The sequence below is a fragment of the Pseudorasbora parva genome, chromosome 4 (genome assembly GCF_024679245.1).
Source record: "Pseudorasbora parva isolate DD20220531a chromosome 4, ASM2467924v1, whole genome shotgun sequence".
NCBI classification, from domain to species: domain Eukaryota; kingdom Metazoa; phylum Chordata; class Actinopteri; order Cypriniformes; family Gobionidae; genus Pseudorasbora; species Pseudorasbora parva.
Window position 1 is genome coordinate 19,656,034 of NC_090175.1, and position 15,615 is coordinate 19,671,648.

At 37.3% G+C, this 15,615-nt stretch overlaps 4 protein-coding genes across 4 annotated transcripts; all 4 read right to left on the reverse strand.

The window, feature by feature from the left end:
• Positions 1 to 983: 983 nt before the first annotated feature.
• On the reverse strand, positions 984 to 4,241 carry cnga1a (cyclic nucleotide gated channel subunit alpha 1a). The gene is made up of 7 exons (XM_067442654.1): positions 4,091 to 4,241; positions 3,806 to 3,983; positions 3,572 to 3,625; positions 3,243 to 3,461; positions 3,037 to 3,141; positions 2,687 to 2,793; positions 984 to 2,595 (listed from the first exon to the last, which is right to left on the reverse strand). Exons 2-7 carry the CDS (start codon positions 3,955 to 3,957, stop codon positions 1,076 to 1,078), a joined length of 2,157 nt encoding a protein of 718 aa, XP_067298755.1. The 5' UTR covers positions 3,958 to 3,983; positions 4,091 to 4,241; the 3' UTR covers positions 984 to 1,075.
• Positions 4,242 to 5,058: 817 nt separating this feature from the next.
• On the reverse strand, positions 5,059 to 7,391 carry enam (enamelin). The gene is made up of 8 exons (XM_067442655.1): positions 7,359 to 7,391; positions 7,210 to 7,269; positions 7,090 to 7,113; positions 6,940 to 7,008; positions 6,669 to 6,734; positions 6,542 to 6,577; positions 5,730 to 5,792; positions 5,059 to 5,637 (listed from the first exon to the last, which is right to left on the reverse strand). Exons 2-8 carry the CDS (start codon positions 7,261 to 7,263, stop codon positions 5,254 to 5,256), a joined length of 696 nt encoding a protein of 231 aa, XP_067298756.1. The 5' UTR covers positions 7,264 to 7,269; positions 7,359 to 7,391; the 3' UTR covers positions 5,059 to 5,253.
• Positions 7,392 to 9,919: 2,528 nt separating this feature from the next.
• Positions 9,920 to 13,451, reverse strand: scpp5 (secretory calcium-binding phosphoprotein 5). The gene is made up of 12 exons (XM_067442656.1): positions 13,355 to 13,451; positions 13,198 to 13,271; positions 13,022 to 13,069; positions 12,641 to 12,700; positions 12,074 to 12,127; positions 11,792 to 11,860; positions 11,556 to 11,585; positions 10,926 to 10,964; positions 10,773 to 10,823; positions 10,559 to 10,642; positions 10,262 to 10,285; positions 9,920 to 10,157 (listed from the first exon to the last, which is right to left on the reverse strand). Exons 2-11 carry the CDS (start codon positions 13,249 to 13,251, stop codon positions 10,268 to 10,270), a joined length of 507 nt encoding a protein of 168 aa, XP_067298757.1. The 5' UTR covers positions 13,252 to 13,271; positions 13,355 to 13,451; the 3' UTR covers positions 9,920 to 10,157; positions 10,262 to 10,267.
• Positions 13,452 to 13,838: 387 nt separating this feature from the next.
• On the reverse strand, positions 13,839 to 15,615 carry scpp7 (secretory calcium-binding phosphoprotein 7). Its single transcript, XM_067442657.1, has 8 exons — positions 15,551 to 15,615; positions 15,327 to 15,374; positions 15,030 to 15,077; positions 14,769 to 14,804; positions 14,609 to 14,677; positions 14,413 to 14,499; positions 14,272 to 14,327; positions 13,839 to 14,028 (listed from the first exon to the last, which is right to left on the reverse strand). The coding sequence occupies exons 1-7, from the start codon at positions 15,602 to 15,604 to the stop codon at positions 14,286 to 14,288; spliced, it is 384 nt and encodes a 127-aa protein (XP_067298758.1). The 5' UTR covers positions 15,605 to 15,615; the 3' UTR covers positions 13,839 to 14,028; positions 14,272 to 14,285.

Below are 15,615 nucleotides of genomic sequence, written 5' to 3' on the forward strand. Positions count from 1 at the left end.
TATATATATATATATATATATATATATATATATATATATATATATATATATATATATATATATATATATATATATATATATATATACACACACACATAACCTGACTGATACATGTGCTGCTGACCATATTTTAGCAAACAAGATTGAGGTCCCATTAGGCAGGTGTCTAAACACCCTCTATAAACAGACTATACTTGCTTGTTGAACATTTTAGTGAAAAATTGCCACTTGCAAACTTTTTTTTTATACCCCATTCAAACTCATTTTATTATAGTTTATCTATCAACAAAAGAAAAATATATTACGTGTCTCCATAGAAGTCTTGACATGACTTCATATTGTGTATCTATGCAGTCATTTTCAGGTTTTGAAGAGGAAAGGGTCATTAATCTTTGGTGCTCTGCTGCACCCTTGTGCTCATCAAGCAGATTACTTGGTAAGACCTTATATCATATGTTTGTTTTCATAAACATCATTTGATCCATAACACCGTTTCAAATTAGTTGTTACAGTCTTGCATGCTAACTGGTCAGTATAGTGTGAATATTTGCATATTTAATATTTTTATTATCAAGAAACAATTGTATAAATCCCAAAAGGAACTAAATTCACAGTATTCACAATAGCACACCCTAAACAGTTTCACATTTGAATAGTGCTGCTGATTTGAGAGCTCTCATGCTTTGCCACATTAATAAATTATGCAGATAGTGTTAAAGGCACATTGTTTTTCTGTTATCAGGTTTAATTTAAGCTGCTGTTATTTTGTTGTCACCATTTGAGTGTGGTGATGTTCAGGCGTCTTTTTGTTTCAATCTATTTTAATGTATTGCCTTGAATTTTACTTATGAAAAGTTTACTTTATGGAAAAAAAGGAAATGAATACAAATTAAATTGATAATAGATAATTTGCTGAACAAGAAATCTGTAGTTGCCTTTACAAGAATTTATTGGCTGAAATGAATGAACAAAGTCCGGTTGGCTAAACAAATTAGTGTCTAAGAACAAGATTTAAGAACAAGTGTGTAGATTTCTTCATGATTTTCGTTCAGAGTTATTCTTATAAGGTCTTATCCTATGGCTCTTCGTCTTTCTTTTTCTCTTTTGTCTCTTCTTTCATCTTTTCCTCCCCTTTTTCTTCTGTCTTTTCCTTGTCTTCTTCTACCTTCTCTTTCTCTGGCTCGTCTACTTTCATTTCCTCCTGGGTTTCTTCCTTCCTTTCCTTCTCCTCCTCTTCATCTTCATCCTCCACCTCTTCTCCAGCAAAACGCTCTATCTGGACAATTCGGCGTTTGATATCCTTTTGTGTCTCCGCCTGATCCGCCAGCAGCTTGTTTACCTTGGTCTGCATGATCTGCAGTGTGCTGTAAATTCGGTTTACTCTGTCCTCCAAGTCCCTCTCATCTGGCTTTAGTTTCGATGGGTCCAGCTCCAGCAGACCATCCTTCAGGAGAATCTGTCTCCCTTTCTCTTCCAGCATTGCTTTAGCCTCGGGATATTCCGTCAGAGCTTCCATCAGATCATCTTTGGACAGGCAGAAGAGGTCTGAGTAACCTATGCTTTTAATATTTGCTGTTCTGCGGTTCCCAGCCTTGCTGCCTTTAATGTTTAAAATGCTGATTTCCCCAAAGTAGCTTCCATCGCCAAGGACTACAAATTGAGTGACGCCATCATCGGCCACCACAGCAAGTTTGCCTTCTTTTATGATATACATCTCCCGGCCAATATCGCCTTTGCGGCAGATGTAGTCACCCGGACTGAAGACTTGGGGGCGAAGCTTCAACACCAACTCAATCAGCAACCCTGCCTCACAGTCTGCAAAGATCCGCACCTTCATGAGGGTATCTAAGTGCACGTTCATGCCTAACTCTGCCCGTAGTTTGTCTGGCAAGTACCTCAGCACCTCTCTTTCATTTTGTGCTTTCTGGTTAGTCCACAAGTAGTCAAACCACTTGATGACACGGTCCTCGAGGTCCTTGCTGACATGCCTAGAATGCATGTACTGCTTAATGTTGTCGATCCTGGCCTGGAACTGAGCCTGGGCTGCGTTCATATTTGAGATCATTGTAGCAATGTTACCCACAATGGTGGCAAAGATCAAGACGCCCACCAGGAAGTCAACTACGTGGAAGAGGAATTCAGAGTCTAGCTCCGGAGATGGCGTCTCTCCGATAGTGGTGAGGGTAAGTGTAGACCAGTAGAGGCTGAAGGAATATTTTCGCATGAGCTCGCCGTACTCTGGTTCAGTGAGAGCAGGGTACACCCATGCATCGGATCCGAAACCAATGGACTTGGAGAAGGAGAAGTAGAGGCATGCATTCCAGTGGATGATGATGATGATGTACATTACCAAAGTGCAGATTCGGAAGATGTTGGGGTAGTTGGTCATGGTTTCTGAGATTTTGAAGAACTCAAACATGCGGTTTAGGCGGAGCAACTTGTTTATGCGGATCTCTGGGTAGTCTAACCCTAAAACAAAGTAGAAGATGTCCGTGGGTAGCATAGAGATGACATCGATGCGGAACTGGAGACTGTCTTTGTACTGCTGGAGAAGGAGCTTTTCATCTTTGATAAGCAAGCCCTGTTCCAGGTACCCTGGGGACATGAAATCATGACACAAATCAGTCACTGGACTTTGTTCCTTCATTACAAAGACATCTGATTCTGCGAATGATGTTAGTGTCACCTGTCCGTGCTCTGAAAGCCATATCAGCCAAATAAAGCAAATCGGAGGTGTAGTCCAGGAGGAACCATATCAGTAGATATTCACGCTGCAGCTCCTCAAAGCAGGCTCTATGCAAAAAGACACAATATAAATCCTCTCAAATGTATAACACACATCAAATTTCCGAAATGCACCAATTTTATGTATTATGTTGAATTTTGATGCTGAATATGATCTATTAGAGCATATGAAGCTAATGGAGATGTAAGGGAGCACACTTCAGAGGTTAAAAAGGGGACATCTTCAATTTGTATTCTTCCTTCATCTCCTGGTAATCTGGTTTTATTAAAACATGAACTGCTAATTATTACCTTGCAATTATAAATGTCCAATTGTACATGACAGGAATTGTGATTATAAGCAGCCATTGATAATACAGGAGTCCCGCTGGGTTAATCACAAACACCTCCTTGGGCCTTGAAAAAAATGAAGTTGACATGAGCAATAATCAACGGTGATACTTTGACCTTTTGAAAATCGCAGATTAGAAATGACTGACAAAAATGCAGATACAAACCCCTCCTTTTTTTCTTTTTCTTTTTCTTTTTCTTTTTCTTTTTCTTTTTCTTTCTCCTTTTCCTTTTCCTTTTCTTTTTCTTTCTCCTTTTCCTTTTCTTTTTCCTTTTCCTTTTCCTTTTCTTTCTCTTTCTCTTTCTCATTTTCTTTTTCTTTTTCATTCTTTTCTTTCTTTTCTTTCTTTTCTTTCTTTTCTTTCTTCTCTTTCTTCTCTTTTTTCCTACAGAACAACAGAGAGGTATACAGTGACTATATATATAGTATACAGTGAATGTTTAGACGTTATTTATAACCAGAATATTTCAGATATAAGATTGGTGTGGTACCTACTCTTTTTTCTCCTTCTTTTCTTTTTTCTCCTTTTTCTTTTTCTTCTTGTCTTCCCTGTACAGAAAGCAAAGTACACTATAGTCAAAAACACATTTATATATTATGTGTTTATTGTTATATTATATTATATTATATTATATTATATTATATTATATTATATTAATATTATATTATATTATATTATATTAATATTATATTATATTATATTATATTAATCTAATGATCTTTGATTACTCCTCATTGTTGTTGCTGTTGTTGATGTTAAATATACGTCCTGCACTTGGAGCTGGAATTGGGTCTTCGTCGTCCTCCTCTGTGTCCCCATCCATTATCGGAGACACTTGTGGAGGGACTGCAAAACCTCCTGGTGTAGGTACAATAGTCATGATTCCTTTCCCCCTGGAACAATAGGCTGAAGCAGTGATGTATAATTTACATGACTATCTGTTTGTTTCAAATTATAAAACATTTCTAACATGGACAAAGCCGCAAATTGCCACAAGATCAGATCAAACTCACCGGCTGTTTTCCTTTAACCTAAATCCCGTCCCATTCTCTCTTGATCAGAAGAATCACAGAGCCTGTCAAAATCACAGACCTTCTGTCTAGTGAAATTAAAGATACTGTCAAATTACAGCTTGTGCTTTCAAAGGAGGAGTACGCTTGTGGTTAATTTGTTCTGTTGTGCTCTGTAATGATATCTCAGACTTGCATGACCCTGAGAAGGATTTGGAGATTAATGAGAGACTAGAGTGACAAAGACAAAGCCTCCTTTGACAGGGGTCTTCTTGAACGGTACATCATTTATACACCCTCCAACAAAAGCTGTGAGACCCATCATCTATACCATTACACTAAGAATTTTGGTAACCTTTAGTTGTTGTTATTTTTTAATTGTTCCATATTCAGAACTCATTTTAGGTTCATGTGTTGTGAACCTAGTAAGACATATGAGAATGAGCACATTTGTTTGTGGTATTTTCAAAACTCACTGTAATTGTATTGTATTTCGCTGCCTCCACACATTATCCTGGTGTCATTTGTGTACATGTGCTTGCCTGCTAGACTGTGAGCCATAGAGTAGAGTGAGATTTACCCCATGTAGCAACATCTGCCCAGTCAGCAGTCTTCAACAGATCTGCTTTATCCTATTAATACAAACCCGCCTGTCTTACTTTCACACACAGCCACTCACAGAGAAATAGATGGCCTGTTGTGTTATATATGTAGTTTTTGTTTGATTGGACATTTTATATTTGTCTTTATATATAAATTTCATTATATAATCATTATATATAAGGATACATAAGTAGTTACACACACACACATTCTCATCTATTGATATAGATAGAAATATGTCAGGTTAATTTAATTCCTGTTGATTAAAGAGACTCTTAATTGCAGTGAGACAAAAGACATTTTATTTTAAGAAACTGAAAGAGAAGACATATAACAAGTAATGCTGTCTGCAGCAGGATCGGCTCAATTCTTACAATGAGGTTATTATAAATCTGCCAGGAAACATTTTCACATAACAGGAATGTGCCACATTTTGTTCCAGCAATGTTCAGACCATAGAGATGTGGTCTTAATGTCAGCGACGTGACTTATTGGTTAGGATCTTGGGGATGGGGCTTGTGAGACAAGCCCCAATATCTCCCCCACCCCCAATATCTCTCTCACTACACTGGCTGGGCAGCATCAGGAGCTTCAGCCACCAAAACCTGTCCTGCACCAGCAGCAACATCAGGCCCCACCAAAGTGGTGTCAATTTCCACGGCAACTGCTGGTGCCTCGGAGATGAGGGCCGGATCAGCCGCAACAGCAGCAGCGATGACCTCGGGAGCAGGTTCGATGGGAACATCCACAGGTAGGATCTCGTTTGTTACAGCGGCATCAACAGGTGAAGCGGTTCCAGCAGGTTCAGGTTCAGCTCCAGCTTCGGCTGCCTCGGCGCCCTCCGCTGCCTCTGCTTCTTCTGCCCCTTCGGCCTCATCTGAGTTCAATGGAGCAGCCGGCTGGGCAGGCTGGTAGCCGTAGGGAGGGTAAAACCCACGATACCGTGGCTGGGGTAGATAGAAAAGTGGGACGCAGCTCATAAAGCACACCCTATTAACGTTGGAAATGTGAGATACAGTTTTAAGAAGAAGAAACCTACTGCTTCTTCCTCATCTGACCCATCTCCTGGGGGTGCGAAAAGAGCAGGGTTGTAAAAAAAGCCCTGAAAGAAATGTTCAAAGATCAATGTCAACACAAAATAAAGTACTGTCAATCACAAGGCTTGTTTAATGTACCACACTGTGGGTCTTAAAAGTAAAGGTCCCTAAGGGTTTGTTTGTTTTTGAAGCCATGCCATACAAGAACAATTTTGGGTTCCCAAAAGAACCTTTCAGTGAACAGTTTTTATGTGAAGAACTTAAAAATTTAAAAAAACATTTTCACTATAAAGAACCTTTAGTGCAATGGGGAAGCGAATAAAGGACTTTTATTTTTAAGAGTGGACATCATTACCAATTCCATCCTTTTAGGGAACAGATCTTAAAATAATCGTTTTTTTCTTAGTGTCATTCAATGTTTTAACAATCCCTAGAACGTTAATATTAAGAACATTTTGCGCAATGAAAAGTTTCATGGAAACTTTAGACATTATCATTCTTCATGGAACCATCAATGCCATAAATAAGTGTATTACCACTGTACAAAAAAGCCAAGCTAAAAGATAAAGTGCCATTGGTTACTTATCATTAAACAGAAAACTAGTCTGCAATGTATGGTGCATGTTGGACTCACTCACTCTCTCCACGTTCTAGTTCTCTTTAATGCAAATTAGTATAGTAAACACATTTTTGTGCACTAGCAAGGCCTTGCTACACAGCATTATGTGTCAGTTTTCTATTATAATTTTTATCCTCAACATCATGACATGCCATGATTGACAATGACACAAAATAACAAAAGCACATTGCTAACCTGCTGTGGTGCTTGAGGTGAAACCTGAGGCTGGGTCTGTAAAAAGAGAAATATTCTCAAAAAAAATTCAAATGGCTATTGTTTATCCTCAAAAACATAAAATGTGATTTGATAGAATGGGGTTTACGTCAACCGCTGCGGGTGCTGCGGGTGCTGCGGGTGCTGCGGGTGCTACGGGTGCCACAGGTGCTGCCTGTGAGGAACAGAAAATACCATCAAATCCATAAAACAGGATCACACATTTTTCTTTAAATGAAGTGGTTAAATGTTTAACATACAGGCAGAGGCAGCTGAGCACCAGTAGAAAGAGTGCCAAAACCCTGCAAATACATTGACCACATTATGTTAATATTATAAAATGCCTCTATGCCTTTAGTTTTTATCTGCATTTAACTGACCTGTTGCTGCAACATTCTGTAGAGTTCCATCAACTGCAGAGCTGTGTTAGCATGACCAATAATTGCCTGCTGTTTGAGAGACAACGCAATATGCATAATGAAATAAATCAGGCCGTACATTAACACCCATTGTGATCACAAAGGTCTTACCTCATTGCTGCCGCTGTCAGGGGCCTAAAGTGTGCAAAGCAAGAGGAAGATGTCAAAAATGTTTGAAACTTAAAAAGATTTTATGCTGCCTTGAACTGAGATGTAGAAACAGGAACTTACAGGGGCAGCTAACGAAGAGCCCAGCAAACACATCAACAACGCCAGAGCTTTCATGTTGCTCTTATGATGCAGAAAGAAAAATAGACATTAGAATAGACTATAGTAACATATGCATGAGTTAAAACTCCTTAGAAAAGGTATGAGCTTACCTCTTTTAAAAATCACACAGAAAACTGCTTGGCTTCTTGGAGTTTAAAGTTGAATGAATAACTACTGAGCAAGGCTGCTATATATACTTAGCAGCTCCTGAAGCAGACCAATCACCTCTCAGCAAAAAATGAAATCTATTTTTTGCCTTTATTCTTAAAAGAAGGTTGGAATTACAACTGTTAATGACCCATTATGTATAATTATACACTGTGAAATTCTGCTTGGTGCACAGTTCTTCAAAAAGACAGACGAAAAATGTAAATTGTCTACCAGACAGGAGGATGGTCTGTCTGTGGTGTTTGATGGTGACGTTTGCAGTCATATGACTTTCATGGGGCCCCTTTCGGCTAACAGTGGGACTTGTGGGTGCCTTCCAAATTGATTGAAACAGATCTTGACAATGAAGCTTAAATCACACATTCTTATAAACTCTTAATTACAGACTTAATCCATCTTTTCTTGTTGATTCATTTGGAGATACAATGGTATAAATCTTTTGGCTCCTCATTGTTGTGGCAACACCGACAGTTTCTTTAGAAATGTTGCCCTCTGCGTTTTTTCCCTCAGTCTGAGGTTTAAAGCAATTCAAAGGTTGATATGCTTTATGCTTTAGGGAATCCAGATTCAGGATGTCTTCCAACTGATAAGAATGTGAACATAAAAGGTTTATAGATATCCACTTGCTGAGCTCAAAAAATCAGGACATATACTCTTTCTCCCCTTCAGTCATTCAAGATAAGATTTCTTTAGGGTCATCTAAAGCGCATCTAAGCGCTTTGAGTGCCTAGAAAAGCGCTATATAAATGTAATGAATTATCTTGTGACTATCTTGGTTGCTCAAAACTAGTCAGGGTGCCCATGCTGACCCCTGAAGCACAGAGCAATAGAAGAAGGTGGCCTGATCTGAAGAATCACGTTTTATTTTACATTACTTGGATGGCCGGGTGCGTATGAGTTGCTTACCTGGGGAACACATGGCACTATGCACTATGAGAAAAAGGCAAGCCATCGGAGGAAGTGTGATGCTTTGGGCAATCACAGAAAACCTTGGGTCCTGCCATCCATGTGGATGTTACTTTGACACATAACACCTACCAAAAAATTGTTGCAGATCATGTACACCCTTTAATTGAAAAGGTATTCAGTGGTGGCTGTGGTTTCTTTCAGCAGGATAATGCTCCCTGACAAAAAGCAAAAATGGTTCAGGAATGGTTTGAGGAGCAGAACAAGTTTGAGGGGTTGACTTGGCCTCCAAATTCCCCCAGATCTCAGTCCAATCGAGTATCTGCTGGATGTGCTGAACAAACAAGTCTCATCCATTGAGCCCCACCTTTGCAACTTACAGGACTTAAAGGATCTGCTGTTAACATCTTGGTGCTAGATACAACAGCACACCTTCAGTGGAGTCCATGCCTACAATTTCTTTATAAAACTTAGCTTTTAATTCTATTTAACTCTATTCATTTTACCTAAATACATCAATTTATACCAATAAAATTAATTGTATGGGTTTAATTAGATAGACGTGGCATTGTCAGTACAAAATCTTGACCAACATGGATGCACCTCTTGGTGGAAATCAATGTTGTGATGTTATCAAGAGGAGCATCAATTTTTGGTCTTGTCCTCTTGATCTTGAACTGACAATGCAAGTGTCAAACACTCTGTAAAGTCTACTCCTGCACATTCCAAAGACTTTCAGTAAATTTTAAGGTCTGGACTCACCCTATTCATGTGTAAAAATGATTCTTCATGATCCCTCCCAACCATTCTATCACAGTTTAAACCTCATGAATCTTGACATTGTCGTTCTGGAATATGGTCATGATGTGTCTTTACATGGCTGTTTAAGAAATGAAAAGCTACACAGGCCATGAATTAGGCTTATAACTGTTGGCAAACATGTAACATGCTAGAAACAAAATTACTGCAAAAATGATCCATCATTGACTCTTAAGCATTTGCCTATTGAAAGCCAAGCAGCTAGTTTTTTTCTTAGTTTGACCGGGCAGTGTATAGTATACATAATTAGAACTGAATTAGAATCACAGAGCTAATTATACCCCATTATGATAATGACCAGTGAAAGTCAATCTCAAAATCTTTGTTGCCCAATATCCCAACATATCTCAGAGCAAATATTAAGACAGTCCATAGAAAAGTTAACACTCAAATTTCTCTGAATATTGTTTGCATGAGCATTTTAAATAAATCTTTAATTCCTTGATGTTGGACGTGGCCTAGCAAACTCTTTGCTCTCCACATTTTTAACTTGTTGTAATATGTTTATTGTAATGCAGAATTGTTCAAATATTTCACTTTAACCTAGGAATTATTTTTAATGTTGAAAAAGATATGTTTTTTATACATATATTTTAATGAATTGCTATGCATTATCAAATTCCATGTGCTATTTTATATCAACTACCACAAAGAAAGATAAAAAGTGCAGATATAATGTTAAACATGTTTTTCTTTAATCAACTTTATTACTAAAACACTACTCACAAAAGTATACATGAGAAAATATTGAGAACATTTGCTTTGATTAGGGTATCATTTTCTCACACCAGAATAAGACCAAAACAGCACATTTCAATCTGTATTCCATGCAATTACAGATCCTGAAGAATGGTTGATATATGTGTAGGTCATCTTCTTCATGTTCAAAAAAATCAGCTTGCTTTAAATTATTATTCAAGAAAAAAGTATTTACTAATTCTAAATAGCATTAGGGGAAAAAAGTTCCACACTCTTCTTGCTTGACATTTTCACAAAATTCAGCTTCAAAGATGTGCCTGCAGGAAAAAGAAATTATATGTTTAGACAAGAATGAAAAACCTATTGAAACTATTAAAACTATTGCAGTGCAAAAATAGGATGACCATATTCAGTATCTCACCGGTCTTCATGGCTTGTTAGGCACCTGAAAGAAAGTATAGATAATTATCAAGTGTGTGGTGCACATAATCTGCTGTTTACTGCTGACATACGAGTTTCGCAAGTTCTCATTTTGGTTAAACGCATCCTGGCTAAATGCAGCACTGAAGGAGCAATTATGTTGTCCAATCAGAGCTTTACTGAAGGTTGTGAGTTTCACTTCTAGAACATATTTAAACACACACACACACACACACACACACACACACACACACACATACACACACACACACACACGCACACGCACACACACACACACCTGTCCTGTCTGAGCCTGCTGCTCCAGCTGGGTTTGCTGCTGGGGATCTTGGGTTTGTGGAGAACCATCCTGGAATGGTGGGTTCTGTGTAGAAATGCAATAAAAGCTCAGTGTTTCAAGATTCAAGCGTTTCAGCAAATTCCTATAACTCTGCAAGTGATGATTGTATTGAGCAATTATGAAACCAAAGAGGTTCAAAGCATTTTTTGCTCACCACTGGTGGCTGTTGAGGAACTGTCTGTGGCATAAAGTCGAAGGGGAACATCTATACATTGACAAACATATATACAAATAAATTACAATATTACAGTAACATCTTTTTTTAAAATAATAAGGTCAAAATGTTGAAGTATTTTTAAGAATTTACATTTGGAAGTTGGGGCATCAGGGGAACATTTGGTTGGTCCTGAAATTTAAACAAGTTACCTTTATTTATACAGCGCTTTATACAATACAGACTGTTTCAAAGCACTACACACTGTAAAAAAAATATTTTTTTAAATAAGTTACCAGGCTGCCTTAAAATTGAGAGTTCATTCAAATGTTTTTTTTGGAGAATCGATAACCTTTATTCAAATATTATGAAAAGATTTGGTAAGCACACTGGGTAATTGTGTGTGTTTTATTTGTGAAGACGCAGTGAATCATGCCAAATTGTGCTATTTTCATGATTTATATAAAAAAAAATGTATGTGGTTCAGATACAATAATATTTTACGTTTCTATTTATTAAACTACTGTCCTTCAATGTATCAACTCAAATGTTTTATGTCAATAAACTCAAATTTTTAACCAGGTTACTTGCTTTTTTTAAGTTAATCCAACAATATTTTTTACAGTGCGGTGATAAACAGGAATATAACAACCGATGTAATCAATTTTTACTTCAAAACTTAACATTTAGTTCAATGATACTTTCACGCTTCTTTGTAGTTATATGTGAAATGTAGGCCTGTTAGCAATGTCTGAATGAGCATTCTTTCGAAGTAAATCCTACCTGGCGCTGACTGAAGTCATAGGGGTAAAACTAAGGAGAAAGAAAAACAAAATCACCATTAAGTTCATTGCATCAGAGGGGATAAGCAAGGATGTTTCTGGAATGAGGCATTAGAAGAGGCTATTTAAAAGCAACACTCTGTTGGATTGACTTTCTACAGCATATAGGTCACTACTGAAACATTTCTATTAAAGGCAGAGCAAGTGCTGAAATAGCTTTCGGGTCTGTTCACTCACGATTTCCACGCTTTTTCTGCCGGGGACTTTTGGGAGTGAGTATTTGATGAACGCTTGTGTAGGGAACGACTGAAAGCAGAAAGAGAGAGCCATGCCACAGTGTGAATGGTAGTAATTATGTTCTTGTCTTACACACATGTGGTATTGATTCAACTGATTGAGCTGAGAGTTTATATTTTTTTAAAAGGCACCTAGCAAAGAATCTTGGTAGCTGATATGTGTTTGAAAAACAAGCTAGTATACTATTGAAGATATAGCCTAGCAAAACTTAACAAGACTCACCGATGTGCCAGCTGCGCCCCCTGCTGGATTATTAGGGAACCTCGGTGGAAAAATCTATTGAATAATAAAACAAAATAATACTTTTAAAATGGTATAAACCGCGTAGACAGGTAACATATTACAAGTAAGCTAAATAAAATATCCAATATAGGATACACTAACCTAATAAAAGCTATTTTATTTGGAAAATCTAAAATGTGCTTAACGTAGTAGCCTAAATTAAATTAAATGTAAAGTAAATGTACATTCAACTAAATATACTAATATATCTTTCAACTTCAAAATGTCATGTTTTTTTTACTATTACTTGTCATTTCTTTGTAAGCATTTGTGAAATGTCATAGCATTTTCTTACTGATTTGTTTTGTTTTTTATTAAATCCTACATCATTTTTTTTTCAGTCCATAAAGGTTACACTAACCTAATGAAAGTAAGAAAGTAAGTACGTTTTTAGATCAGACAGAAATAAATCCTTCAGGTACTAAAAGTGCGTTTTTACAGGGTATCTTGATATACCGGTAACTTTGAATTGAAAGGTATTTACAAACAGAAAAAAATAGCTCATACGATTTCCATGCTGATTGGAGCGGGCTGTGATGGTATTCCCTGGAAGCCACCATTATTCCCCTAAAAAAAAAAAAAAAAAAAAATGAAAGGAGGTTAAATTCACTTTAGTGGCTGCCCAAAAAGAACATGTTTAGTTTAGTTATAATTAGTATGTTCAATACATGTTCTGTAGCAACCTCAGGGTAGTCAGTTAAACCTATATATCATATAAACACATGTCATGGAGTAGCATGTCATCACACAGTGTAATATTACAGAGCTATTTTCAACATAAAACTGGGTGCAATGTGTTGATTATGGTTAAAGCAAGAGATTCCAAAGGCTTTTATGCCATTTTTGGACACGGAAAAGTCAAGAATGTTCATGTGTGGTTAGCCCCACCTGCTTCGGGCTGCCATAATGAGGGAGATAATTGAAAAACGGCGAAAGCTAGAGAGAGATATAAACACATACACGCAAAACAAGGATTAGTTTCAGCATCTGGGTGAGCCAGACACATAAAACAAGCCTTAATAAGTACAAAGGCATTCCTTTAGAAAGGTTTGACGTGTACTTACTGGTACTGCGGATACGGCACCAGCCAGAAGAAGACACAGGATAGATGTCCACATGTTTATGGAATCGCTATAGCCTTACACAGACAACAATATGACTTACGACAGACAATGAGGGTGTGCTATTTCTGAACAATAGCATAGAAACAGAGCCACTTACAGTGCACGAAAAGGGTCAGTCAGCTTTCTCACCTTGGCTGCAGGTAGAGTCACTATCTCTGGGACCTGAGATCTCATGCTTTTATTCTGTCACTGGCTTAGCGCTTAGCCAATCCCTCTCAGGCTAGACTTTATCATGACCTCACAGATAGAGAAAGATGGTTATTGAGAAAATGACCTGTAGTCAGACATTGTCTGCCTTTCTGTCAGCTATTATTATAATGATAACAGTTGAGGGAACTGCTGATATCACCAGTTTATATTTTTGAAGCTACAGAATATCAAAAATAGGAACTGAGTTTGTTTTTTTGTGTGTACAAACTTAGTGTTTAATTGCATCAAGAGAACTGTCTGGTTCTGGAGAGCTTTCCTGGGATGATATTTATTTCAAACTATAGGAATTGTTATGTATTATGAATAAACAACATTATAAAAAACTGCTTTGAATAACACACACAAGGAGGCAAGACATTGATTGTACGCTTTATTATAAATCAAGATTTAAAAACATGGTTGCAAAAAAAGCATATGATTTTATGGCTCTCATGCATCAAGCCACTGAGAAAGCACCATTTGATGGATCATCATTATTTGTAAAGCAGGAAAGCAGTCACTCTGCAAAACAAAAGCAGCTTCTTTGTCGTTCGGGAATTGGTGGTCAGCTTATCCGTTCGTCTGTGAGAAAAAGAAAGAATGAAGCCTTTAGAAATGTGTTGCATTGTGCACAAATATTTCCATTCGGTAATCTATTATAATGAGTATGAATAATATTTTGTATAAAAACTGTACCCGATTTTACTCTATTTAAAATGCCAAAGTCATTAAGTGTCAGTGTTGCATGTTCTATTGCAAAAACGCTTCAATCGGTGACATTACAGCCTTATATTGGTTATAAATTAATTATAACATAATTATTACTCAATCAATCTGGTTTAGTCATCATGATCATCATCATCGTCCTTTGGAGCAGGAGCCTAAAAAGAACAACAGATTACACACAGCCTCGTATATAAATATGATATTCTTAAATAAATCACACATTTTTATTTTGGACTTTACCGGGGCAGCAGGAGCAACTGGGGCAATCGGGGCAGCTGGGACAGCTGGGACAGCAGGGGCAGGTTGAGGAAAGCCGAAGGGGTACAGCTAGAAAACAGAGGGAACTGAATGAACTTCTACATGGTTGTAGAGAAATGAAGACATTTTACTGGATTTCATATAGCAGTAGGGAAATAAAAGAGGTGGAAGCACGTACAACTTCAATACTTTCTTTGCCTGCGGGCTGGGGAATTTCATGTTTAATGAAGCCACGGACAGGTTGGCCCTGTGAAGAATAAGACAAACTGACTGCATGCTAAACTAGCAGACAATAATGACTATTCTGTGAAAAGAAATGAAACCCATTTGGAACTTACAGAAGCTCCAGCTGCAGCCTGTTGAGCTGCCAGAAGCTGGAAAAAAAGTATATAATATAATATAATATAATATAATATAATATAATATAATATAATATAATATAATATAATATAATATAATATAATATAATATAATATAATATAATATAATATAATATACAGTGTAAAAATAGGACACAATGTACTGTATACATATGGAGGAATTTTATATAATAGTACTGTAGGTAATAGTAATCTATTTCACACCACTCCATTACTTACCATCTCTATTTCAGGAGGTACAGCTGCACCGGCGGCTGCAGGACGAGCCTGTAGATCATCATACACTGTTTTTATACAATAAATAACTGTGTGACACTATGTGATATATTCATAGACAGACTATATATTTGAGTCCTTGAGTCATTTTATTGATACTGTCATTTTAAATAAATTAATTAATAGGTGCGAGTTCAGATTGATTGGGACACTTTTTGCCATTGAAAAGACTGAGGGAAAGTCCTGATCAACCTAAATTCACGACCCTATCTATTATTTTCATGTTTGGACCAAACTAACCTGTGGAGCCACGACAGGTTTGTACTCTAGCTCATAATACATCATTTGCTGTAGGTCAGAGAACAGGAAAGTCAATGTTAGCATCACACATTCTCGTCATAGTTGGCTCATGAATAAATGAGTGAATTCAAGTTGATTAGGACACTTTTTCCAAGACATCTCAATTGCAAAAAGTGTCCCAATCACCCTGAATTGGCTCCTAACAGTGCAAATCAACCACGTACCGGAGCGCAGTAGGCCGCTCCAATGACAAATGCCAGCAAGATGAGGGATCTCATGTTGAATGATG